General features: G+C 51.0%; 1 protein-coding gene across 1 annotated transcript in view; it reads right to left on the minus strand.

Annotated features, from left to right (window-relative positions):
* Window positions 1-967: 967 nt before the first annotated feature.
* Window positions 968-27,944, minus strand: part of TRAM2 (translocation associated membrane protein 2) — an 83,686-nt gene continuing 56,709 nt past the window's right edge. The window contains exons 3-11 of the mRNA XM_058734239.1: window positions 20,925-21,034; window positions 20,304-20,420; window positions 13,649-13,707; window positions 12,395-12,479; window positions 11,757-11,827; window positions 8,897-9,001; window positions 8,493-8,636; window positions 7,487-7,650; window positions 968-6,261 (exon numbers count right to left, since the gene is read on the minus strand). Coding sequence (XP_058590222.1) covers window positions 6,188-6,261; window positions 7,487-7,650; window positions 8,493-8,636; window positions 8,897-9,001; window positions 11,757-11,827; window positions 12,395-12,479; window positions 13,649-13,707; window positions 20,304-20,420; window positions 20,925-21,034 — 929 coding nt within the window. The 3' untranslated portion in view covers window positions 968-6,187. The remainder of the gene's footprint in view (window positions 6,262-7,486; window positions 7,651-8,492; window positions 8,637-8,896; window positions 9,002-11,756; window positions 11,828-12,394; window positions 12,480-13,648; window positions 13,708-20,303; window positions 20,421-20,924; window positions 21,035-27,944) is intronic.

Genomic DNA, 27,944 nt, shown 5'->3' on the forward strand with positions numbered 1-27,944 from the left:
ACTACTAGGGGGCCTTGAAAATACCATCGAATTAACGTGTATCAAACCCCTATCTATAGGCACTAAGGGTATTTGGGACCACAAGGTGGAGAAGCCCTCTCGAAACAGTTTCCAGAGAATCAAGGGTCACTTGGATGAGGGACTCCTTAATGTCCTGCTGGCACAGAAGTGTGCCTCTTAAAAAAAATTGAGTGCTTTACTTGTAGCATGAACAGCACTCACTATCCCTAAATCTCGCCAGCACTGCTGCCTGCAAAAACAAGCAACAAGCACACAAACCCCACATGTAAGCAAATGGGCTCAGAAAGGTTAACCACCTGGGGCCACCTAGCTGCTTCTGGCAGAGCCAGACTGAAACCCAAGTCTGAGCCAAAGCCTGACCTCTGTGAGTGCCACTCACCTTGACCTCAGGTGAACCCTTCCTGGGTAATCCTCACACCCTGTGGTGTCCATGGCTGACTGCCAGCTGTAACCACTCCTCTCCTGAGCTCTCAGAAGATGGTTCTGGAAAACACCACTGCAGCCAAGAGCAGGCCTTAGAACTGGCACCGGCAGCCCCCACTACCCTCCATTGTCACCACTACTGCTCAGCACCGGCACCAAGATTCCACACACACCTTCCGTCTTCTCCGAGCCAGTGACCTCACACCGTAGTAGGCATCAAGTCCACGGCACTTCCTTGTGAGAGCTACAAACTCAAGGTCAAGAAAACTCCTTTCCGTTTTTATAGTCTACTGATACAGACTCAAAAATGCTCGTTACTATGCACACTGCATGTAACTTTCTCCATCCTTAATTACAGTTCCCTCATTCACATGACCAAGATGAACATCGTTCAAAAAGATATATGAGAAAGAACTCCTACAGTGAAAAATGAGGCTAAAATTGACACGAAATTATTTTCCAAGTGAAAGCAAATGTAAGCATCCAGATTAAAAAGGAATAGAAGTAATTATACCAGAGACAATTAGACTGATAATTCTATGCCTTTTATTCAGTTATTTCAAAAATATTTGATTTGTTTCGAAATGTACATTAAAAAAAAATCCATACAAAACTGCAATTTGTTTTAAAACCAGACAGAAACGGTGGAAAAGGATTTTGAAAAAAGTTCACTGAAAATAAAAAGACCCCCCCCCTCCAAAAAAAAAAAAAAAAAAAACCCTTTTACATGAAAGCATAAATACGGCAGGTACAAATTTTCCTTGAGTTCCTTGTTGAAATTTGGTCCATAACGTGAACAGGCTAAAGTAGAAAACAAAAAGACACTTTGTCCACATTTGCATTAGGAGTTGCTCAGGCGGCACCAGCGGCCTCAGCTTGTCCTTCAGCTGTTTGTTAAACCAGAGGGACAGACACGTGAGGTGTATGGTCTCATCACACAAACACGGGAATCCACCCCCAAGGCAACAGTGGCACTTACGATGCCAGCCCGCTCCTACCGGGTGAGCAGGGCTGTCCCCGCGTGGCCGCATCTCCGCACAAGCTGCTTCCTCTCCACGCAAACAAGAAACTCTAGAACGCCTTTAGACAGAGTGACGGTGACATCTCAGGGGTCACAGCAGATCTACTTCCCAGACATGGACTTATTTAATGCCCCATCATGAGGATGGTTTTTTTTTTTTTTTTTACTTTTCAACAGATTAAAAAAAAAAAAATACACGAACTTCTAAGGTGATGCTACGATGCTCTATTCGAGTGCCACAGAAACCCACCCAGGGTGAAGACAAGGGCAGCAACACAGGGGAAGTGGCGCACATTTCTTCTGTAAGGGATGTCGACCGCCCTCCCACGGGTCCCTTCCCTCCCCAACTGCAGGGTGTTTAGGGACAGCAAGGCCTGTGGAAAGACCACCGGCTGGGAGAGTTATTGCACAGCCCGGAAGAGCAAGGGGACGGCAGGCAGCCGCTGCGAACATAGGTAACACTGAGTTTGGAGCGCAAGGAGACTGCAACAGCCACACTAGACCCGCTGTCAAATGGGTGTCTGCGGGCCGACACTTGTGACTAACACCTTTACCATACAAACTGTGGGTTGAATGGGAGACAAAACAGAGTGGAAGAGGTTACAGCCAGGGCGCCTTTCTTTTTAAACTAGGGGTTGGGGGTGCTGGCAGAGCAGGGTTCACAGGGCACTCAGTGTCCCTGGAGGCCACCAGGCTTCCTTCCATGGGTAAGAGGCACAGGTGACTGCAGCCACCCCTGTGGGCCAGAAAACCGACACAAAGGAGAAACCAGAAACAACCTAGAACTGACCACATACCCGAACACGATGGAGGGAGGGAACAGAGACGAGTGTGGCCAAACTGTCACAATCCATGTCCCTTTTACATGTGATATCCCAGGGTCCGGTGTCCTTGGCTGCACAGGACAGACCACCCTAGAGGCCTGGCAGCTTGCAGTACAAGCCAAGGCCAGAAGACCACATGGCAAGTAAGGCACTTCTACAGCGAGGAGGAGGGTCTGCTCAGGACAAACTCTCAGGGGTTGCTGAGCACAGAGTCAGAACAGAACATGGAAGTCTCGATGCTGTTGAGACATCTATAAAAATGAGTAGGGGGGAGGCAGGAGAGGAGAGACCCGGGGTAAAGACAGTGAAGCCGATGAAGGCTTGCTCACTGGGCCAGCCTCCGGCTGAAGAGGGATTCTATTTAAGTGTCTCACCATCTGACAATGACCCTGCGCCCTTCTGAGGAGCAGGGTTGTGGGCTGGGAGGCAGTGGGAGGGAAGGAAGACCATTCTATCTTCCCACCTCCCAAGACCACAGCACACCTTCCATTATGGAACAACTCTGCTCACTTGGGTCTCCCAGGCACTCAGCAAGGGGAGTGAGTGCTGTCCAGGCCAGGGAAAACAGACAGGGAAGGCTGAAACCTGTGATGTAAATCCAAAAGCTGAGCCTTCCCTAGCCACATGTGGCCTGGCAAGCCACTTCAAATTTAAAGAGGCATCCAGGGAGAAGAATTTTCTATTGTGGAATCTTGGGAGGGTGTACTCTCTGCCCCTACCTCTTATTCACCACTTAGGAAAAAAAAAAAAAAAAAAAAAAAAAAAAATCAAAGGCCGCTAAGGAAGAAGATCCCTAAAGAAAACCGAGATGCACACCCCCTGGGAGAATACCCCACCCAAGCTTTAGGGGTTTCTAGGGTCCCAGGGATTCTAGTCAAGAGAAGCATCTGCAAAGGTGGCCAGAGTACAGATGTCAATTTTGGTTTCTGAAATGTCAGTAAGTTCTGCCTGGGGACAGAAACAGAAACGGTTCTCGGCAACCATTTACATCTGTTGGCCCAGACACACACACACACACGGGGTTAGAATGGACTAGAATGGGGGAGAAGCAGCTCCCCTCCTGGCTCAGCCTGCTTCCCTTTCCTCTAGAACCTTCCCCTACCTTCAAAAGGAACACATGTCACTTAATAGTGCAGCTATCAGAGCCTAGATGGTAAAAATAACTTTCCCACCACTGAACCCGAGGAGCACAGGGCCCTCCTGTCCACCACACAGCCTGCCTCTCTTGCCCACTGCCACCTGCCACACCTGTGCTGGCCAGGGGTGTTTAGAGAGAGAGGCGGCTGTTGGCTGAGGTAGATGAGCATCTGTTCTCCTGCTCTTGCTGAGCCAGCCTCTCAAACTCAGAGCTGTCTGGCAGGGCCTTCCCAGATGGCTTGGCACTTTGGGAACAGGAGAGCGTGTAGAAGACGGAAGACGACAGCCAAAGTGGCCAAATCAGGACAAGCCAGCACAACAAGCTCACAGGATGGAGTTATTTCGGCAACATGCTTTGAGCCAGCCTGCCAAAGCCCGGGCTCTGCTCTGAAATATATGTGGCAGGGATGCCAGTGGGGTGACAAAGCACCCTACATTTACTCTCATCCCGTCTCCTCTCAAATCATCCCAGAGGCCCTGCTAGTGACATGCTAGCCTGAGTCATGGTCTCAGGGAGCCTAGGTTGACCCAGATCCCTGGAGTGGTGGTAGCAGCTCTGAATCATACCTACCACAGAGCCAGAAGTTTGCAGGAGGCTGAGGGAGCACGAAGCCACGTAGTCTCTGACCACAAACACCTAGCACACCTACATGAGAAGGGGGCTGCCTGATGGCATGCCTGGGGCCACTCTCCCCACCTCCCAGGCCTGCAGCCTACTGCATACCCACCGAAAATTAACTGGGGCTCACCTGAGGGAGTGGCCCCTCACAGGAGGCAGGTTGCTGCCCGAGACACAGCCAGGAGAGGACCAGGAAGGGCTGTGAGGCTGACGGGCAGGTTGGAGGCTGCTGGCTGAATGCCCCTCCATCTCCAGGCAAGGTAAGGAACCCGAACGCAGCCTCAGCAGGGTATTTGGCCGAATGGCTAAAGGGTCCTGGCTCGGGTCTGCAGGGTTGATTCCAAGTACCCTTTTAGCAACATTCTGCTCTGCAGCCTAGGAAGTGTCAGACGAGGATGGGAGAGATGCAGATCTCCAAAAGCACCGTCCCACTTCCTAAGGGTAATCAGAAGCCAAGGGTAGCTTTTCGCATTTCTACCTTATCCTGGACAGAGGAGGGTACAACTTCCTCAGTCACTGGAAAATCCAATCTGTTGCTGATAAAAGGGACATGGAGGAGGAGTTGCCCTGATGAAAAAACCCATCTCCCCCCTTTTAGGATAATAACCCAAGGTTTGGCTTCTACTGTGGCATCAGAAAGAGGACCAGCACATCAAAGGGTACTAACATTTCTATGCCCCCCAAGAATCACTCCCCAGCACCTTAATGCAAAATTCAAGAGTTCTTAATTAGGACCTCTGAAAGCCTAACCCCTTCCCGAAGTCCAAACCAGGCCCCACATGGGCTTGGAGGCCTTGTCTTTGGGTGGAGCAGAGGGAAAGGATATGTGAGGGACAGGGCAGAGGCCCCCCAGTGGCACAGTGGTAGAGTGGCGTTTGCTCGTCTACCCTGCAGACGAATTCCAAATCGGTCCTGCTCTCAGATACTCTCAAATGCTGGAGGTGCGCTGGACAGACATCGGAGGATGACAACGACCTTGCTGAAGAACACACGACAGACGGGGCCAGAGGGGATGTGGACCAGTGACCCTCTCTGGGGCACCAGGGGACGAGTGGGGGACTCGGATGTTCCTGCAGCTAGAGAGATGAAGTCAGGTAGTGAGGCCAGCCCTGACAGGGCTGCCTGGGTCTGGGGTTGAGGACCAGCGTCCATCAGGCTGGTCTGTTCACTGTGGTTTGGATTTGGTTTTGGATGCTGGTGAACGGTTGAAAAAGCAGCTGTAGCTGGGGCTGAAGAAAGGCTGAGGACAACAGCTCCATCGCCTCTGCCGCTGTTACCTTTCCAGAGGAGCCTGCTGCTCAGTACGCTTTGTTCTTGCTTTAGAGGGTGGGGAGACTTGTCCTCCTTCAGCACCTCCCCGGCAAAGTGAGGGCAGGCTGGCCCCCGTCCATGACCAGCCACCGGTAAGCCGTCTCGAGTCACGGGACCCAACATGGTTAACACCATCTTTCTGGACCAGGTCTCCATGCCCCACAGCCAAATGCCTTGGCAATTCCAAGGAGCAGTGGCTATGCTGGGCCTCCAGCTGGTGCGTGTGGAACTGGAATCATACATCTCAGTTAATCAGCACCTAGGAGATTATGATCCAAGAGGGCTGGTCTCTCCTCTCCTCGAGCGAACATGGGGCCCGCGGGTGGGCCTGCCAGTGGCCCCAGGCAGAGGCTCCTTGGCACGAGGCTTCTGGCTTTGACAAGTCCTGGGGACTGAAGCTGGGTGGTGGATGGCCAGGACTCACTGCAACTTGAGCTCCCTCTCATTGTAAAAATCAGACACGGAAAAATTGCACAATACGGTGAGAGAAGTAAAAAGCAGCAGCCGTGAAGGAAGAGAGAGAGGAGGCAAGCAAAAAGATAACCATGAGGGCCTGGGCTTCTAGAAAACCCAACACAGGACAGAGGCAAGGACGTGAGGTGGCTTAAGGGAGAGAAAGAAGGAAGAGTTTTGGTTTTATTGAGAATGGTTTATGGAGGAGTAAGAAAAGAAAGCCAAAAAGTGAGAAAGGAAAAGCCCCATTTGAAGACAGGTTCCTGCTGCTTGAGATGGAGCATCAGGAGCAGGAGGGGGAAGGCAGTGGCGGGGGCCAGGCTCCCCAACCTCCCTGCCGTGCCCCCATGAGAGGATCCCTGTTCCAGCACTTTGGCCTCAAGGAGACTTGAGTTTCTTAGTCCGTGGGGAGGTCCCATTCTCCGCTTTCACTACTCCGTTTTCATGGTAACCTAGGAAGTGAAGGGAGACAGACACACATGGTGTTCCTGCCTGGACTGGAACAGGAGAGGGGCCCGTGAGGGCCGAGCTTGCACATGGGGACCAACCAAGGGGATGCCTGGCTGCAGCTTCCTGCCAAGACGGGAAACCAGTAGATGCTCCCAGGAGGCCCTTGCTCCCCTCAACGTGACTCTGCTAAAGGTGGTTGGTCTCTGTCCTTTAGCAGGAGGCGGCTGGGATGACATATAGTAACCCAGGAACAGGCCGGGGCCCGCCCGCCTGCTCGCCCAGGCCTCAGGCTGGAACCAGATCCTAGGTGGAATGGCACAGAAGCTGCCAGGGGCCTCAGTTTCTCTCCCCCACAGGGCACCAGCCCACTTCCGCGACCACTCCCTGGGAAGGGAGAGTGGAAAGGAGGAGGTAGAGACGCTGTAGGGACAGGCATTACTCAGAGGCCTGATACTCCTCTGGCAGAAAAAAACTGCTTTTTACTGTTGTGGAAAACACCTCCATGTGCTTGCTCAAAGTCAATCGGGCTGCAGCCTCACGCCCCACATCCCCTCCCAGCCAGGCCTGACTCGTCACACCCAGCCCCGCACGTGTCTGGTTCAAACACACGGGAGCCCTTGCCAAGCAGGCCACACCTGGAGCAAGGCAGGTGAGTCAGGGAACAGAGCCCGGTGCAGACAGGCCCCCGGGCTGCACAGAACGTGCAGGGCTGCCAGTGGGCCTGGGACCTGGCAGGGGCGGGCAGTTACTGGAGCGTGGCCAGGGCCAGAGGCAAAGCGGGCATCCCACCCTTTCCGCCCACCCAGCACTGTATCGCCCCTAGTCATTCTTGAAGACAGGAGAGGAGCCAGCGGCCTGGGAGGTGGGGGATGCCGAGATGCGGAGCAAGAGGGCAGGTGAGGACAGGGCTGCTGGGCCACACAGGGAACAGGCGGCAGATCTTGGCTGGGGTTCAGAAGCCACTTCGAGGACATGCTTCCGGCCACAGCTCCCCAGCCGGTTGCTGCCCTGCCCCACCGCGGCCAGCCTCACCCACAAAGTGTCCCTGGCCGACGCCCAGCCACGTGCCAGTTAGGCCCCGGCAGGGGCCGAGGACCCAGGGCCCCAGGGAAGGACAGGGGAGCGGCAGGGCTGGTCTGGGTGGAGGTGGAGGAGCCGAGCCCAGGCCCCTCCCCACCCATCCCAGACCCACTTCTGTGTCTACCTGCCCACGGGCCCAGCACTCACCAGATTCCCTCTTGACGAGCCTGGCCGGCAGTCTGGGGGCAGCTGGGACTCTCCGCTTGGCGCTCTGCTCATTCCAGTATTCCCGCCAGTGTCGCAGCTGGGAGTGGATGAAGCGCCACATGAGCCAGGCCTGGGCAGCGCACACCAGCAGCAGCACACAGAGCCTGCGGAGGGACAGGGCGGTGGGCTCGGGAGTCGCCTCAGGGCAGAGCGGGAGACCAGGGCAGGAACCCCACAGCTCCCCTGGCCATCACCCTGGGCGCCAGCACGCCCCCATCCTGCCACCCGCACGAGGGAGGGCGTGTGGTTCGGTGCCGGTGTCCGCTCTAGTGCACTTCAGGGCTGGTGACAAAGAGATGGGGTCTAGGGACACCAGGGAGGAGGAGGGGACATCTGCATGTCCAGCTCCAGAGTCACTGCCTCCATGGCCTGTCTTTTCTGTACCCACAACAAACAACATGACTAAGCTCCATGTACATATACTGAAAGAATTCAACTGAATTGAACTACAATACAGCAGAATAATTCTAGAAGAGTAGCTTCTCATTTAGAATGCCACTTAAAAGCTGAGCAACAATGGATCAATCACACACCCTCCCAGGCCCAGGGTCACATGGGAACACAACGGCTTCCTCCCCATTTTCCCTGCTACTATGGGAGGCCACAGGCCGCGCTGCTGAGCACACGTGGCCGTAATGATCAGCTGAGGGGCTAGAGAGGTCACCTATCATGCACTTGAAGCACTGGACAAGGGGGAGGGGATTCCTGCTTGGGAACCTCGACTAGAGTCCCAGCAGGTGGTGGAGATGGTTTTGCTGGAAGCAGAAGGCTGGCACTCCTTCTTCCCTCAGGCCTGATGTCTACAGATCTCCAGCTAAACATCAGTGTGCGGGAGACCCCGGGGGTCTATTGCCCCCTGACCTTCTGAAGTTGTGCCAAGTTCAGGAGGCTCCTGGCAGCACTCAGGGAGCCTTGATTTATCTTCGGGGGCTTTTTCCCAACTCACCTGCAAAGTAAGGTGTTGAAGTTTCCTTTCTCGGGATCAAAGGCCTGGTTTTCTATGCGAGCGAGTCCAAAGCCGATGGCCAGCACGGCGAGTGTGAGGATGAAGAGGCGGGTGACCCCAAACACAGCAGCCCAGGCGTTAAACCTGCTCGTGGAGGTGGCAAAGGGACGTCAGCCTTTAGGGCCGGTGAGGGAGCTTTCACCCACTTCTCCAGAAGCAACGCCAAGTGGAAAGAGGGTGTGAAGGTAGCGCATCGGGGTGTTTGAGGGAGATCTCTGGAGTAAGATACTCCAAAAAAACAACCCTGGGGTTCCATCTGCAGGAAGGGGCACTATCAGCCATGCCTCATGGGAGGCTCCTGCCCACAGCACTGTGAGCGGGCCAGCCTGCTTTACACTACTTACAGCTTCTCGTTGTTCTCGTCGGCAAAGTAGAAGAGTCGAGCCATGTGGAAGAGGAACTCAGTTGAGTACTGCAGCAGCAGCAAGATCAGGCCCAGGCGGCTGAGGCTGGGAGAAATGGACAAGCCTCACAGTTCCCCCCCTGGGATGCTACAGAGCGTGAGGCACCCCACACCCTGGGCTCTGCTCTCCTCGCCAGCCTTCCCTGGCTGGCCCTCCTCACCCTACAGGATTCAGTTCTGCCGTCACACCTTTAACAGAATACTGAATCCCCCAGGCCTCCGCCTGTCCTGTCTGGGTCAGGGGCCCCTCACCGCTCCCACAGTGAACCTAGCTTAGGCTCCACGGCACCAGTCGCCATGCATTCTTTACCGGGCCCAGGACCCAGTGCATGAAAGGTGCTCAGAACAAGTGACTGAGCTTTGTACACAGAAATACAAAGGATTCCCGTCTGGTTTTTCATTATCCAAGTCTTCACAGCTAAGAGGTACAAGAAGAAGCAAAACTCAACATAATGCAAAGAGATGTGCTACTGAACCCACCTCTTAAAAATCTACACCCACTCAGACACCCCCTCCCCTCAATTCCAGGCATGGTGGCGTTACCAGCTTTCTTAGGCAGTTTGCTACAGATGTCAACTGTAGCTCAAATGGAGAAAGACCGCGAAGGGAAACCGCAGACCCTGCTGAACATGCAGGGCTTCAGGTAGTCAATAAAAAAATGTGGGAGCAGCCCCACAGGCTGTGCTAATGAAGGGCCCGGCCAATTCCACCCAACAAAACGAAAGCAGCGCAGAATCCAGTGGGGTGGTCACTGGGTCCTGAGGATGGTCAAGAGAATGATGGGAGCACTACCCAAGGTCTTCACGTGACCTAGAAAGTCCAATATGACCGTGCCCAGTGACCTCATGTCAAAACTCATTTTCTGCATTCCAGCCACGGTGGGCTTTACGAACACCTCAGGGCCTCTGCACCTGCTGTTTCTCTGCCCACACAGCTCTATCCCCAGATCTTCACATGCCTGACTCTCATCATACCTGCCTCAACCTGAGTCACCTCCCTCCCCACGACAACGGTGCCACGTAGACAAGTCGCTGTTACAATACCCTACTTTATTGTTTTAGAGAGTACACTAGTGAGCAGGGGAGAGGAGCAGGGGGACAGGGAGAGAAAGAGAGACAAAATGAATGAATGAATATCTCAGGGGAGAGGGAAGGGGGGCAGGGAGAGGGGGAGAGGGGGAGAGGGAGGGAGAGAGGGAGAGAGGGAGAGAGGGAGAGAGGGACAGAGGGACAGAGGGACAGAGGGACAGAGGGACAGAGGGACAGAGAGAAAATATCTCAAGCAGGCTTCATACCCAATGAGGAGCCCAATGTAGGGCTTGATCTCATAACCCTGGGACCATGACCTGAACAGAAATCAAGAGTCAGACGTTCAACCAACTAAGCCACCCAGGCGCCCCTAGTATTTTCTTCATCGCATTTACCAACACAGGAAGCTATTTTCTTGTTAATTGTCTGACTCCCTCTAGATTGGACACCCCAGGAGAACAAGGCCTTGGTCTGACTTCACCCAGGGGTAACTTCGGCTCCAAGAGCAGTGCCTGGCCCAGAGGAGGAGCTCAGGTACGTGTCAAGCAAGTGAAGGCCTCTAAAAGTCAAGCTCTTCACCAAAACAAGGCTCTGCAATCATTCAGCATTTCAAAGGTCTGCCTCCCTTGGGAAGTCCTGTAGTCAGGGGGTCTCTCCTGTCCCCACACTCACTTCTGAAAACCACAGCAAGGATGGAAGCAAAGGAAGGCCAGGCCACGGTCCTTACAGGAGCAGAGAGACGGCTGCACCAGCATCGCTGGAAAGGGAATGGGCCTCGTTTTGGAGGGCCTGCTGCTCCCTGCCCTCTCGCTTCTATCCTCATCCCAAAACAAGAATCACAGGACTCGCCCAAACGGGGTCTGACACCTGCCCTTCTCCTTCCGTGGGACACATCAGCTGTGGGAAAAGCAGATCTTAGAGCATCTCCTTTGTTTGGGAGGAACACTGACAATACAGCAGGGACCCGACAAGCAGCAAGAAGCTCTCTTTCCACATGGTCCTGCCTAAAGGTTCTCACCCTGGTCCTCACCACACACTGCTGGGTGCAGCACAAGAGCAAGGCTGGTCCCACCATAGAAGCTTTGGCCTCCAAGGACCCATCCAGGTGTCGATGCTATTTCACGCCTCCAGGGATAAGAGCATATTTGAGAGCTGCCATCCTCCTAATTCCATTACCCCAGGTCCGTCATCCTCACAGGAAGCCTGCTGTGAGGGCCTAGGAGATGACAGGCCCAAGGACCTCCAAGCAGCTTAGCAGAAAGTTATACATCACAAACCCTTAAAACGTCAGCCCAGAGAAAGTACAGGGTGCTCTCCTATCCTGCTCGGATAAAGCTCAGGAAAATTCCAAATTAGCAATGACATATCTACTCATCAGTAGGATTCTTTTTGTAAAAGACACTCAAGGCCAAACACCATGGCCATTCCTCCGACTTCAAAGGCACGGTTCAAGTGCCAGCATCCCTCAAAGCCTTCCCTGGCTCTGTCTCAGGATGCGTTAGTCCCTCTTCTGGATTCCCACGGCAGATGACCCATATTGTAGCACAGCCATCATCTCACTAAGCTGTCCTGACCTGTGCCTCTGCTGTCACTCCTACTAGGCTGAGCATGAACCACTAAAGACAAGGGAATCGCCGCCTTTGTATCCCCAGGTCTTAGCACGGTGGTGGGCAAACAGAAGGTGTGCAGTAACCGCCTCCTAACTGAATGTGTGGAGAGATGCACGGACATAAAAGGGCACAGAAATGTGACAGGCTCCGGGATCTCACTCACTTTAAGAGGTATGCTCCAGCTATGTGGACCAGGTACAGACAGATGTACTGGAGCTGGCGGGGAATTTCCTCCTGCAAACAAGAGAAGCAGGCAGTAAATGTGCTCATCCCCACCTCCTCTCCGCAGAGGGGAGGTACAGAGGGGCGGGGAGAGGGCAGCAGGCCAGGTTGCTCTGACACAGACAGTCCCCAGGTCACACCAGAAGCCCATGCACCAGGCTGCTGGGAAGTCAGAGGACGAGGTGCTGGCTTCAGGTCCATGTGGCAGGGCTGGGTTGAGAAAGAAGAGACAGGGACTGGGGAACAGGGCTTCTGGAAATAATTCAGAGGAAGGCTATTTAAAAAAAAAAAAAAAGACTGGGAAAGGCAAAAACCTCTGATCCACTACCCGGAAGACAAGAGGTAGACCTCCCCCAAAGCCACATGTCTAGTGTGGGCAGCAGGAGACCCGCTGGTGGCCTGCTCTCAGGGAGATCTTTGCAGAGACTTCACTGGCTCAGCATTTTCCTCAACCCGCCAACACGTCCCCTGTCCCCACCCAGCTCTGGGCTTCTGGAGGAAGGCTCAGGGGAAGGAGGCTGGGAAGAGCAGGAGGGCAGTGAAGGGCACGTACCTTCCAAGGGGGAAACGAGTACTCACCTTCCGTACCTTCTGGAAGTACAGCTCAGGCAGTGCATGCAGCCAGTAGGCCAGCTGGCACAGGTAGAAAAACTTCACCTGGAAGCTGGAGACAAGGAAACGAGTCACACGGGAGGGAGAAGACTATTCCTGCACGTGCTGGCAAAACACAGGACAAAAAGGTGAGGCCCAGGACCGTGGGACGAGCTGGGCCAGGACTGCGGGAGGGAGGCCCCACACCCGGGGACCCTGCTCCACATACGGGACCACTTAATGGGGCACGGAGTCCACAGAAAGAAACAAAAATGGTGAAAAGAGTACAGAGGAGGAAGGTTCTTCGGCTTGGAGAAGGGAAGGCTGAGCAAGGACAAGGAAGACGGGGCACCAATATACTGAAGAGTGAACAGATTTAAGCAAAGGAGGGTCCTCGTGCAGCTGTTAGCCCTGTGCTGTTGTGGTTCCGAAGGGTGGCCAGGAATGGCAGGGAGGGTGTCCTGTGGGAGGCAGACCTGGTGCTGCCCTTCTGGGGTCTTGGCAGCACAGAGCAGGAGGGGAAGGGGGTGCTGCCTCTGGAAGGGCACCCGCCACGCGAGGCTGGGCGGACGGTGTGTGGTGCACGAGCGCAGGTCACCAAGGACATACAAAGCCCAGAGAGCATTACGGAGATGCTCCGCTTGCGTATCCATCTTCCGACCATTTAGGTGCCTGCTGTGGACTAAATGTGTGCGTCCCCTCAAAATTCCTATGTTGGAACCCGAATCCCAATGTGATGGTGCTAGGAGGTGGGGGCCTTTGGGAGGAGATCTAGCAGTGAGGACGGGGACCTCAGTAATGGGATTCGTGCCCTCGTCAAACAGACCCCAGAGGGCTCCTTCTCTGCTCCTCCACATGAGGATACGGCCAGAAGACAACCATCTATGAACCAGACACCAAAACTGCCGGCGTCCTCATCTTGGGCTTTTCGGCCTCCAGAACTGTGAGAAGTTTCTGTTGTTTATAAGCCACACAGCCTACGGGGTCCTGGCACAGCAGCCTGAGCTAGGACACCCGCTCCGTGACGGGGGCTACCGCAGAAGACATTTCATTTGGGGGTTGTCCAGTCAAGCGCCCTAGGAGGAAGCAGCTCCCGGACGAGACTGCCATCTACAATACTGGGCCCCCACAGGCTCGGGGTGCAACCTGCTCCTCCTGCCAGCTGGTCTGGAGTTCTCTGGGGTGGGGAAGCCGGTGGACCAGCTTGCTCCTCCCTGGAGACCAAGTCATGAGAATACTCACGGGAGGTACACGTGTGGGTAGTCTTCCCAGAGGCTTCTTGGGTTTGTTAAATATCCTTCCTGTAGTGGGCAAGAAGAGGTAGTGTTTAGAGATGTGGATATGAGACCCGCTGGGGCCCTGGGCAGGCCTAGGGGTCAGGGGCACATCCAATCCCCAGCTACCAGGAAGAGGAAGATACAGGAAACGTGAAAACGAAGGCCTTCTCTGAAGGGGAGCCACCCGGCCTTCAACTGGCTTTTTTATTGTGAAAATGCTCTACTCTGGGGTTTGAAGACCTGTGTCTGGACATGGATCTGGGACTTACTGGCTCTAGCCTCTGAGCAAGCTCGTCTCCCTAAGCTTCAGTTGGGTCATCTTTAAATGAGGACAAAAATACCCTCCCAGAGTTATTGTTAGAAATAAATGTGATAGCTCATGTTTATGTGTCTAGCATGATGCCTGGCATGAAGGTACTCAGGAAATGCTTGTAGAATGAGTAAGCACGTGACCTCTAGAATCACCATCCACTGGAAAAATGAAAAGCCTACTTTGGCTTTTCACAACTCTGGCAGTAAAAAGAATGCAGGACCGCACAGGCCACCCTGGGAGGCCTCACCCCAGAGGCCTTGTAAGTGTGACACATACCACACTGGGTCATCATTGCTAGAGATCTCCATTACTCTGCAAGCTCATGGGTCTCATCATGCCCTTCTTTACACCTCCAGCACCTAGCCCAGGGCCTATTACAGAGTGGGCGAGGTAACCTGAAAACGCTCCCATCACGAAACATCTAGAAATGCTGAGTGAAACCTAACAACTAATTCTTTTGTATTCAAAAAGTTTTTACCAGAAAGGGAAAACCTTTGGAATTCAAAAGGGCTAGAAGGCTAAAAGCCTAAGCAGTAAGGGGAGGCTGAGGCAGCCCACAAGGCCCTATTCTTGGGCCAGGGTGGTCATGCCCATGTGGGAACAGAAGATGATGCCTCGGGAGTTGGAGCCCAAGACCTTGTATAAAATCAGGATCCCTGGGGCACCTGGGTGGCTCAGTCGGTTAAGTGTCCAACTTCGGCTCAGGTCATGATCTCACGGTCAGTGAGTTTGAGCCCCATGTCGGGCTCTGTGCTGACAGCTCAGAGCCTGGAGCCTGCCTCAGATTGTGTGTCTCCCTCTCTCTCTGCCCATCCCCCGCTTGTTCTCATTCTCTCTCCTTCCCTCTCAAAAATAAACAAACATTGAAAAAAATTTTTAAAAATATCAGGACCCCTTGGGGCGCCTGGGTGGCGCAGTCGGTTGAGCGTCCGACTTCAGCCAGGTCACGATCTCGCGGTCCGTGAGTTCGAGCCCCGCGTCAGGCTCTGGGCTGATGGCTCGGAGCCTGGAGCCTGTTTCCGATTCTGTGTCTCCCTCTCTCTCTGCCCCTCCCCCGTTCATGCTCTGTCTCTCTCTGTCCCAAAAATAAATAAAAAACGTTGAAAAAAAAAAAAAATCAGGACCCCTCAATGGCTACAAACTTCAAGAGAAGGTTAGATTAGAGTCTGCATTAGTTTGGATTAGACTAGAGAAAGGGTCGACTATAGTCTGGCAACAATAAAAGGAGATAAAGAAGCTGTTTGCTCACCCTGTGCTCACGATGAAAACTAAAATATATTAGCCCTTGAAAATCTGTAACCTTGGGTTCACTTTCAGATGGGTTTGGAGTTCAAATTTATAACCACTTGTATGGTCCAGGAACCACCAAGCTAAGAAATTAGTGTTAATGCTACTGTGACACCATTGGGACATACTCTCATCCAAGGATGTACAGGATTCTCATGCATTAAAATCTTGCTAAAGAGGAGATTACAATCCAAAATTACAAAACATAAGAGGAAACAATCCACCATGAGCAAGAGTCAGCTGATGTTACAGGAATCCAATAAAAACTTGTCGGTTGAATGAATCAATGATGAACGCTTTAGGTGATTTCTCCCTTCTGAGGGAAAAAACAAGGCTCTTATTTGTCACTCAGAGATGGTTAGATCAATATGACCCCATTCCACAAACAGGCTAATAAAGGAAAAGACAGGAAGTAGCTCCTGAAATGAGATGGTTTTTCAGCAGCATAGGTGTAATCTGAGCTGGGCCACCAACCTCCTGGCCCAATAACCTCAAGCCCAGTTCCTCAGTAAGTCAGAAAATAAACTGAGCTGGCGGCTTTGATGAGGAGACCGAGACTCAAATGTCACACTGGGACTAAGATCAGGGCATTAGCAGTGCTCAAAGCCAACGTGGTTCAGGGACAAACACTTGACTTACTGCCTCGTGGATCCACAGCTGTGTTTCCATGTGAGGCCTGACCTACCCACCCTCAAGTCACTACATTACCTTGGACATCTCAGGTATAGTCCCCAGCCCCCAGCCCACAAGCTGGGGCCCCATTAGCACAGTGACCAAAGTGACAGGTCCAGTCAGGCCACATGCACCAGTGTGGTCATGGTAACATTTCTGAAGGAAAAGGTCTCTCCCCAACCCCTCACAGCCTCACTCCCAGTCCTTTCTTCCTACCACTGCCTCCTCCCTCAGTCACACACAGATGGAAAGTTCCGGGGCCTCTGGAGGGTGACAGGAGCACTTTGCCACACCGCTGCTATCGGGCTCTGCCTTCCCTCTCTGCTGCTCATGAGGACCCAGGCACACAGTCATATATATGGTCTTCCACTCTCTACCTCAGTCCAGGGAAATCAGAGGTAAGAACGCACCATGATGGAAGAAGCAGCAATGCATTTAAGGAGGAAAATGGTACATCTGGGACTGAGGTGGGAGGAAAACTTCTGCCCAAAAAGAGGCCGCCCAAGAGAAGCAGCATGGAGAAAAACCTAAAAGTCCAGATGATCTTGTGATTTTAAACATGAACCTCCTTGGCCTGGCGCCTTTTCTTAGGAGACAAGGAGGTCAGAACTTTTAAGCCAACAAGCAAAGAAAACTCCCCAGAAAAATGCTGCCTGCTTGTGAATGTCCAGTCCACAGGGAGTTCAGGGAGGGTATGCAGGGGGGAGGGTGGGGGAGTCGGAGGAAAATGACTCACCGCTCTGAGAACAGCCTTTTCCAGACCTCGGGCCAGGCAGCTGCCTGAGGGCGGCCTGGGGCCGGGGTGCCCTCAGAGCTCTGGCAGGCTATGTACCTGAGATTATGGGGAGCCAAGAGGGCTAGAGCCAGCACCTGCACCCCACCCGCCTCTGAATCCCAGGCCCCATCAGGCACTGGCAGAGGGGCCTGGGAACTTTTGAAATCCTTCGTTATCTCCTTAACCTACAAGCTAAGTGAGGCCTGAGCGAACTGGAGCAATCTCTCCCTCCCCCACCCCTGCCCTGAAGCCTTCCTTTTTGGTGAATGGACAAACAGAACCACAGAAACAGCAGAATCCAGTCATGACACAGCCACAGTTGCTACCTAGATTCAGACATACCAATAGCGTTTGTCCTTCAGAAACAATCATGTACTAAAGTTCTGCTCTGAGTAGCCAGTCTGTTAACAGGAAATCAGTCCAGGGTGAAGAGCATTCCCCATACCAGGCTCTCAAGGAGCACCAGACTTCAGGATTTAAAACATGAAGGGAAACATCCCCAGGAAGCCGGCATGGAGACCAAACACGGCCCACCCTGCTTTCCCCTATAGAGTGCTCGTGTTTTGTTGTGTTTTCTAATCAATAGGAAGTAGTCCATAGGTAGGTTAACAGTAGGAGGTTGATCTTTTCATAAAGTATTGGTCGGTCCAGTCACACTCTCATCACTCTGCTTGTTAAATGCAGAGAGAAATGTCCAAACCCCACTGCCCAAAACCAGTTACTTCTAGGGGGATGGATCTGGGGCAAATTTTTTTACTTAAAAAAACAAAAAAAACCTTTTACGTATTTCTTATGTAATAGACTGTCATCTAGAAGTTTACAAAAACAATTGACTTGTTATTTTAAAAGCAGTTAAGGGCCAGAGCAAGAAGACGTAACTGCTGCTTACCCCCTCAGTCTCACAACCACTGTTTAGTGAGCACTTAGTACCTGCCGGGCTCTGCACTAGAGACTCTGTGAGCATGCAGGCTGTTCACAAGCAGTTCGGGGTCTAGTGGGACAGACAGACAGCACGGAATATATGCATGAATGAGAAAAATGTCACAGCAATGGGTGTAGTGCATGCAGTACAAACTGGGGGAGGGGGTTCTCTGAGGAGATGGCATTTATGTGGAGACTCAGATGGGAAGGAGTCAGCCATGGGCGGCCGTGGGATTCAGGGGGTGGAGCATGTGAGGAGAGGAACCGCCCCCGCAAAGCGCAAGAATCAGGAACAGCCAGGAGAGGTAGAGGAGCAGAGGTAATAGTGGGACCCAGATCACAGGAGCAAGGAAGATAATGGCTTAACTGGCTGCAAGAGGGACAAGGGCTTTTACACAAGGGTGCAGGACTTCATTTATGTTCTAAAAGGACCTGTCTGGCTAAGCAGAAGAAAACGGATTGTGGAGGGAGGCTACGAGAGAGGAAACGTCTCCATCTAGAAGGACGATGGTCAGTGGTCCAGGCAAGAGGTAATGGCGGTTTGGACTGTGGAGGAGGACTTCCCAACCTTGGCACTACCAACATCTGGGGCTGGGTAATTCTCGGTGGTGGGGGCTGTCCTGTGTGGTGCAGGACATTCAGCAGCACTCCTGGGCTCCACCCGCCAGCCCCATGTCCCCAGGGGCCAAAATCTCCCCTGTGGAAACTGGTGGGCTGGGCTACAGTATGGATAGAACCTCAATGAGCTCTGCAGGTGGGGTTCGCAGGACCTGCTGATGAACTGACTGCAGACAATAGAAGACAAGAACCAAGGAAGATTTCATCCTAACAGAAAAATAGGATTTAAGAAACACTTAGCTATTTCTCACTCCTTTTACAAAACTACCCTCCCTTCTTCTTCAATCATCTTTATTCCCTGCAGGATGGTGCAGTGGGAGTAGAAGAGGGCCAGGAGTGGCATGGTGCTCTTAGGAGTTGGGGGTCACTGGAGCTTTCCTGGGTCCCCATGGCCCCCACTTTCTACTGAAGATGTTGAGTGGGGAACTGGCTGTCACCATAATAAAGGCCTGTCATGAGCTTCCCCAAGTAAAGTGCTACATGCTGTCAGACTAATGAGCATCATTTTTAAGCCCCTGAAGGCCTGAGAGAAACAAAGAGCAGTTGAGCATTTAACGCACTGGAAGAGACGTCACATAACATGGCTTTTGGCCTCCAGAATCTGGTCTAAATGTGTCACAGCTCCAGGAGAATATCTGGGGCTGAAGTAGGAGGGGTAGAAGTGATTCAGAGACGAGGCAATGTTTCTTCTGAAAGACCCTGAGGCCATTCAGCCTCAAAGCAGCAGAGGGACTCCACGGGCGAACACCGAGAGGTTGGGAGAAGTCTGAAAGGCAGCATTACCTAGACCTGAAGGGGCCTGGACACACACTGTGCAACATTAAGGGGCACTCCTCATATGGGCCACACTGCACATCTTTCCCTCTGGGGACAGTGTAACATGGCAGTCCTGCTCAAGAGGACAGAAGCCTCAGGTCCTACATTTAAAATTCCTAATGTTCTGTTTAGGAAACGGTTCCATGATTAAAGGATAAGAGACATACAAGCAATATACACAAGGACATGCAGACTCCTGCTCTCAGAACGTGAATTCAGCGTTGAGCTCTGGAAGCAGAGAGTTCCTTAGGATGTGAAAGTTCATCACTGTCACTGAAGGAAGAGGAAGGGGGTGAGAGGTCAGCAGAAGGCAGGGAATGAGAGGTCAGCAGAAGGCAGGGAAGGGAACTTAGAGATCACAGGGTTGCTGAATTTTCCAAGCCCTAGGCCTGTGTTTCTCACAGGACGACTCTAGCTCTAGAAAAAGGGACCAAGTTACAGACAGGAGTTATTTCACGTGGGGGTGGGGGGCTTCTAATTAAACACTTTCATGCATCACAGGCCAGGTCTTGTTACAGCGAACCCCAAAGGACTATCCGCATTCCTTGCTAGTAAGGAATTCTGGTGTATCAAAGGCTGCTTGAAATAAGAGTCCTATTGTGTAGAAAGGAGAGGTAGATAAATTGTCTGGTCCCCCAGGCATTTGTGGGAATGGCACTGACTCTCACAGGATTTGATGTGCGGATGAGGGGATGCTTGCAGGAGGCCAGTGTGGTAAAACAGAAAGTGTACTGAACTTGGAACCAGACTCCTAAGTCCCAGTCTGGTCCTTGCCACCTCAGAACCACATGACCATGGGGACACTGCAAAATTTGATCTTGGATGCCATCAATCTATCAACATGGGGACCAGAATAAACAAACAACTCATCTCATGGGATAGCACTGGTAGGAGGACACTGTCAAATGATACAGCGCTGTGTAGAGGTATGGTACCATTATCATAGCATCACAGAATAACTATAACAAGGGTTTATTTTTGGACAAGAGGGCTCTCTGCAGCTTTAAAAGAGCATCTATACCATCTGGCCCCTCTCTCCTACCATGAGGATACAAAAATAGTCGTAGTTCCAAGAAACTGCTCAAAGCTTTTACAAACTGCTCCTGACTCTTTTCCTTCCCTGCTTAGCCCTTCACGGTCATTTTATCAGCCATCTGAGAAGAGATACGTTGCTGGAAGCCCAGGCCCTGTGCTTCAGCGGTCCCCGGGGCCACTCACCGTCACCACCACATAGAAGCACCATACCACAGAGCTGAGATGAAAGACGACCAGCTGTCCAGATTCGTTGAACTTGCTGTGTTTCACCTTGGAGAGGTGAAGCCGTTTGCTGATTTTCTAAAGAATAAAGAGAATCCTGCATATTAATATATGCAGGTGCATTCATAATGGGCGGCTTCAAACTCCCATTTTCTACCCTTGAAAGGATAGCAGTCTGAAGCGGCCATGGCTCAGGCCATTCAGTGTAAGCCTGCTGTGTGCATGGAGCGCTCAGTTCAAGGCAAGCATGTTGAGAAAGCGGCCAGATTGAGGTCCTCAGCCTAGATGTAAAGAAAACACCCCACAATCAGGCCACATATGACAGACCCATAAGCACTGTGTCTTGCCATTTCGGGCAGCTGTCCCCTCATGCAGTAAACGCTGCATCCCATGCACTAAAAGGCTGTGAGAGGGGACAGAAACCACAGTGTGTCACAATGGATGTCCAGTCAATAGGACCAATCAGGGCATGCAGATTAGGAGGGAAAGGGGCAGAGAGCTGCAGTGTCCTCTAAGGCGAGGCCCTTCTGCCCACCGCATCTCCCCAGCTTGTGATCTCAGAATCCAGACAGCGTCACTCACATCTAAAATGTACTCCTGAACCACAGCGTGCAAGATGATGGTGATGAAGACGTAGAACAAGATGGTGACCAGATCCTTCGGCCCATAGTGGTAGTGCACAGTCTCACTATCTGTGGAGGTAAGAAAAGCCATGTCAGCATCCCCGGGCTGAGGAAATGCTCTGGGACCCCAAACTGAAGAGATCTCTGAAGCAGAAGGCGCCATGCCGTACCCCTGGACTTGGAAGAAACCTTTTTCCCTAGAATCCTACCCACCCCGTGGGCATCGCCCTTGGTAAGTGCCAATGGGGAGGATTAAGGAGAACCAAGCACAAACGGTGATGACTACATCTCCTGCATCTGGGCAGGAGAGCGCAGTGGTTAGGAGCCAGGATAAGAGACAAGCCATCTCGATCGCTCCCTGGCTGTGCGACTATACAGAAGTGACCAACCTCTCTGAGCCACAATTTCCATCCCTGGAAGATGGGACTGTCGTCTTCAGCACGGAAGCATGGAGTAGCGGTTAGGAGAGTGGACTCAGAAGCCCGAGTTTATATCACAGCTCACTCATTACCTATGTGACTTTGGGGCACCTCTATATGTGACTTTTCTGTGCCTCAGTTTCCTCATCTGTAAAATGAGAGTAACAGCAGTTCCTGTATCGTAAGGTTTCCCTCAGAATCAGACGGCTTCAAAGCAAAGTGCAGGGAACAATATCTAGTACATAGCAAGTGCCATATGTATATTTGTTATTATTTCTGTTGTTGGGCTAGTGTGAGGATTAAATGAAATAATCTGTATCAAGAGGATTATCACCGTGCCTACACCCATGGCAAACATGCCATAAATGGCAGTCTATTAAAATATTATTTAATAGTAATAAATTAGACAGCATCCCAGACATGTAATAAGCCTTGTATAGCCCTGCTGTGGCGGCCTCGTTCTCCACGGACAGAGGAGGATTTATACTTTTGTTCCAGTTAGCAGGCTAGGGTTGCAAGGGCTCATGAACGCGCGCTGGGTCTCTGCTGCTCTGTAAACGCCCCCCTGGCTCCACCAAGCAGACTCGCTGGCTGCCTTTCCAGCTATGCTGTGCTCACGCGGAGTCGCACACACATGAGTCATCTGTCTCTGCCAGGATGCGTTTACCAGAAGGTGGACCAGGGCCGGTGAGTTTCGGGGTGGCCACGGAGCGAAGCAGAGCTGACTGGGTCACCCAGGGAATCAAACCATCCCCTCTGCCTCCCGGGACGGAGAGAACGGGATGGTCCATGGCGCTGAGTGGGGAGAGGGCAGCGAGCACGTGAACTCTGGAATCAGACAGACTTGCCTTTTTCCTCTCCCTCCTCCTTTCCACAAAAACCTACTCTGTAAGGGGCACTGGGCTAACTGCCGGAGTGTGGAGATAAGGGATACTGGCCGGACTTCAGAGCACACAGACCGGTGAGGAGACGGATAAGTAAACGTACAATTACCCTACAGACAGGCACGTGGGGCCAAGAGGCAAAGAGAGCGTCCCAGCGGGCCCCGGCAGGCCAGGGCCCAACCCCGGCTGGGTGGGCGCAGTGGGCAGCAGGTCAGGGTGAACAGGAGGACACCGGAACTTGGGGAGAAGCACGGGGGGGAGGGGGGAGGGGGCCATCTAGGCTGAGGAGGTAGTGTCTGCACAGGCTGCAGGGAATGAGACCGCAGCGCCTGTTGAGTGCCTGGGTACCGCGTGAAAGGGGGTGGGCTTTGTCCTGGGGGCAACATGGGACACATGGAAGAATTCAAATCCAACAGGCAAATGACAAAATACGGGTTTTGGAAAGTTTACTCTGGCAGCAGTGAACAGCGCCGTGCCTGGAGGTGAAGACACCAGTCAGGGAGCTGCCTCCGGATCCACAATAAGGAAGCATGGAGGCCTGAATTAAAGCAGGATGAGAGACGGAGAGGGCTGTCAGTGAGACAACGGGCAACACAGGGGGACTGGCCCACCCAGGGGCTGAGGGCTGGGAGGGGGAGTCAGGCACTGGCCGGTGGAGAAGGCACTAGAGCCAAGAGGATGGCTGCAATGACACTTTCCTAGCCTCCCTCAGAATGGAGGACCAGAGGAGACAAGTTCAATTGTAGTATATTTTGAAACTATAAAATAACTGAACACATGCAGAGTTCCATCAAGACCAGCATCACGAGTTATGGGCGCCTGGGTGGCTCAGTCGGTTAAGTGTCCGACTTCGGCTCAGGTCATGGTCTCACGGTCTATGAGTTTGAGCCCCACGTTGGGCTCTGTGCTGACAGCTCAGAGCCTGGAGACTGCTTTGGATTCTCTGTCTCCCTCTCTCTGTCCCTCCCCTGCTTGCACCCTGTCTCTCTCAAAAATAAACATTAAAAACTTTTTTAAAAAAAGACTAGCATCCCTAGGCAAAATGGAATTTAAACTCAAGTATAGTCTAACAGTAGTGAAATAACACCTGTCAAGACTTTGGGTTATCTTCTTTAAGGCCTATTCAAGGTCACCTGTTATTCTTCACCCCCAAATACCATGGTTCGAAAGAGACGTGACCATAGCCTTAGACCCCTCTTGAAACAAGAATCAGTGCATGAGTTAATACATTCTTTTGTTCCTTCGCTGTTGAGAGCCACATGCATGTTTTTCATCAACAAATAAACCATGTGCAGAGCTCCATTCTGGGTGCTGGGAGAAGACCATGAAGGATGGGCACAGACCTGCCCTCTTGGAGCTTAGTGGATGTGCACCAAATTCTCATACTTAAAAACTACAGAGGCTAAAACTACAACACAGCAACAACCAAAAAAACTGAAACAACCAGATTAAAAATGGGCAAAGGATGTGAACAGACATTTATCTTAAAAAGACATACAACTAGAGGCACTTGATTAAGCATCCAATTTCCGCTCAGGTTGTGATTTCACGATTCGTGAGTTTGAGCCCCACATCAGGCTTGCTGCTGTCAGCACAGAGCCTACTTCTGATTCTCTGTCCCCCTCTCTCTCTGCCCCCTCTCCCCTCCTCTCAAAAATAAATAAACTTTAAAAAAAAGAGAGATGTAAAAATGGTCAACATGTATGTGACAAAGTGCTCACCATCATTACTGTTAGGGAAATACAAATCGAAACTACCCCACATCCATCAGAATGGCTACAATTTAAAAAAAAAAATGAAAAAGAACAGAAAATAACAAGCGTTGATGAGGACGTAGATAAATTGGAACTTTTATGCACTGTAAAATGGTAGTCACTATGGAAAACAGTATGGTAGTTCCTAAAAAATTAAAAATAGTAAACTCAAAATGGATTAAAGACCTAACTGTAAGATCTGAAGCCATAAAAACTCCTAAACAAACAAAAACATAGGCAGTAATCTCTTGGACATCAGCCTTAGCAACATTTTTCTGGATATATCCCCTAAGGCAAGGGAAACAAAAGCAAAAATAAACTATTGGGCCTACGCCAAAATAAAAAGGTTTTGCACAGCAAAGGAAACCATCAACAAAACAAAAAGGCAACCTACAAACTGGAAGGAGATTATTTGCAAGTGATCTAATAAAGGGTTAATATGCAAAATATATAAAGAATTTATACAAGTCAACACACACACAATAATAATCTGATTAAAAATGAGCACAAGACCTGAATAGACAGGTTTCCAAAGAAGACATACAGATGGCCAACACACATGAAAACATGTTCAACATCACTAATCATCTGGGAAATGCAAATCAAAACTACAATGAGAGAATACCTCACACCTGTCAGAATGGCTAGAATCAGACAAGAAATAACAATTGTTGGTGAGAATGTGGAGAATAGGGAACCCCTGTGCACTGTTGGTGGGGATGTAAATTGGTCCAACCACTGTGGAAAACAGTATGGAGTTTCCCCCCAAAAAATTAAAAATAGAAATACCATACAATCCAGCAATTCTACTACTGGGTATTTACCCAAATAAAATGAAAACACTCATTCGAAAAGATGTATGCACCCCTATGTTTACTGCAGCATTATTAACAATAGCCACATTATGGAAGCAACCTAAGTGTCCACTGATAAAGAAGATGTGGTATATACATGTATATAATGGGATATTATTCAGCCATAAAAATGAAGGAGATCTTGCCATTCAAGACAACATGGATGGACCTACAGGGTATTATGCCAAGTAAAGTAAGTCCGAGAAATATAAATGCCTTATGATTTCACTTCTATGTGGCATGTAAAAAACAAAACAGAAACAGACTCCTATATAGAGAGAACAGATGGCTGGTTGCCAGACAGTGGGGGTAGGTGATGAGTGAAATAAGTGAAGGGGATTAAGAAGCCTACACTACTAGTTAAAAGTAACCCATGGAGATGACAAGTCCAGTATAGGGAGTCTAGTCAGTGATGCTGTAATAATGTCATATGGTGACAGTAACTACACTTTTGGTGATGAGCACAGTGTAATGTCAACTCGCTATGTTTGTTGCACACCAGAAACTATTACAACATTGTATGTCAACTATATTCCCTTTAAAAAAATTAAAAATGGAGTCACCACGTGATTCTGCAATTCCACTTTTGAGTATATACTCAAAACAACTGAAAGCAGGATCTCAAAGAAATATTTGTACACCCATGTTCACAGCAGCATTTTTCGCAATAGCCAAAGGTGGAAACGACCCCAATGTCTATTGACGGATGGATAAACAAAATGTGGTATACACATACAACAGAACACTATTCAGCCTTAAAAAGGAAGGAAATCCTGTCACATGCTACAGCACAGATCAACCTACAGGATATCATACTAAGTGAAACAGGCCAATCACAAAAGACATACTGGATGATTCCATCCTATAAGGTAGAAGTAGTCAAAATCATAGGCACAAACCAGAATGCTAGGTGGGGGCTGTGGAGGGAATGGGGCGTTGCTGTATAATAGCTACAAAGTTGCAGTTTTGCAAGATGAATAGGATTCTGGAGACCACTTGCAGGACAATGTGAATGCATTTAACAGCTACTGAACACTTAGAAATGGTAAAGATCACAAATTTCATCTTCTATATATTTAAATTAAAAAAAAAAAAAAAACAACCACCAGTGGCCACGTGTGAGAAGTGCTCTGAGGTGGACTGAAGGCTGAGGGGGAATAAGAGGGAGCAGAAGCCTCGCTCTGAGGGACCTGAGCACAGTGCCCAGTGCAGTCGGTGCCCTGCACTCGGATGGTGGCACAGTGATGGGGAGAGGACAAGTCCACATAGAGGTGGGGGATGGGCCAGCCATAGGGAGTGGTTCTCAATGGGCAAGGAGAGCAGCTGACAACACGGGGTTGAGAGAGGTAAGGGATACTGGCCATCCTCAGGTCCCCCAGGGGCTTCCGCACCCCAGCCCAGCCCCCCAATGCCACCTCAGGGTCAACACAAGCCACTGACACCCTCCCCTTGCCCCACATCCTTACTGGTGATAATCTGCTCCTTTGAGGTCTTTCGCCTACAATCATAACGGGTAGCAGCATCCACAAATACTGAGAAGACATGCTCTGGTTCATACACATGATCTCTGGTGCTTTCCCCTTATCTGCTACTTTCCTACTTTTGATCAAAGCAGGCAAGTGAACTGGTTTGGCCCTTTCTGCTCTCCACAGAGCCATGGAGGCTGGGTGGATACTTTGTGAACACAAAGTATTCTTACAGGAGGCTATAAACAAGTCCCTGTTTCTGGCAGATTTTTCTTTTTCTTTTTTTTTTTTTTTTTTTTTGGTTGCTCACTAATTCTAATACAAACCCTCTCAGGACCCAGGCTGGAGTTCTTGCTCTTCAAGCACTGCCCCTGTCTTGCATGAGCTCTCAAAAAGGCTGGCAATGGTTTGGCAGAAACCTAGTATAATTTTTTCTGAAAAGTAACTTGCAACACATCTCTGAGCTATTAGACCAGGGAGGCCACCCTGGTTGTGAGTTGCAGCAAAATGCCGACAGGTACCAGGTGGGTAACCCAAACGAGCAAAGCAGTCTGGGTGTGGTAAGCTAAAACCTTTCGGCACAGAGGTCTGCTGGTTACCCAGGGAATATCTGCACGTCCACAGTACGCTTCCAACTGACTTCCTTCAACCATCGCACCTTCTTGGTCTATCATTCACATTTCTGCTTTGAGAGAGGGACACGTTCTTCTTTCTCCACCTTACTAAAAGAACAGTTAAAAGTGGAACACACAGTTACTGACAGGTAGTCAAGCTGTCAGGGACACACTGGAGGGGAGTCGGTAACTGTGGGAAACTGCACAGCGTGTGTCCCCCGGGGGGAGAAGAAGGAGTGGGGAAGTCGCTCCTCAGATACGGAGGCTGTGGGAGGGATACAGCCCAGTGTGTCCAGATTCTCGATATTCCAGAAGCAAAGAAAGAGATCTTTACATGAAATCACTTGATTTAAAGACACTGCGCACAAATTCAAAATTTTAAAAAACACTTTATGGGCCAACACCAGACTGACCAGAAAAAATGGACCTGCCGGGCCATGGTGACCATGGGCCACCAGTGTGTAACCCCCAGGCAACATGACCCCTGCAACTTTCCAATAGGAACATCCTGGGAGTCTCCTTCCTACACACCCCCATGGAGTATGTCGATATGCCCTTCTGTAGGCATTACTCTAGCTTTAGAAGAAAGTACCTTCAGTAATGATCTTCCAACTGTAGATGAGTTACTCAGCCCTCATCCAAAGTGGCATCTGCTTGGCTGATCTCTGATCACAGTTTAAAAAGAAAGCTACAGTAATCAATAACAGCCTTGGCTGTTTTGACCAACAGCCTCAGTCAGCAGCTGCCCCTTTACGGGAGTAACATTCTTATGGACATCCTGCTTTGCTTCCTATGACTAAGAGATACATTCCTGTTTCCTCTGGTGTCACCTGTAAGCAGCTTCTCTGGTCTGCCTCACATGTTCCCATCCCGTCCGGGTACTACTGTGCGGTCTCGGCCCTCCTCCCACGACTTGAGCTGGTTGGTGGCTGTCTGTAGCCATCCCATCCACCTCTTAGATCCTTGGAGTCTGGGCACCTGCCAACGA

This window comes from Neofelis nebulosa, chromosome 6 (assembly GCF_028018385.1).
Source record: "Neofelis nebulosa isolate mNeoNeb1 chromosome 6, mNeoNeb1.pri, whole genome shotgun sequence".
NCBI classification, from domain to species: domain Eukaryota; kingdom Metazoa; phylum Chordata; class Mammalia; order Carnivora; family Felidae; genus Neofelis; species Neofelis nebulosa.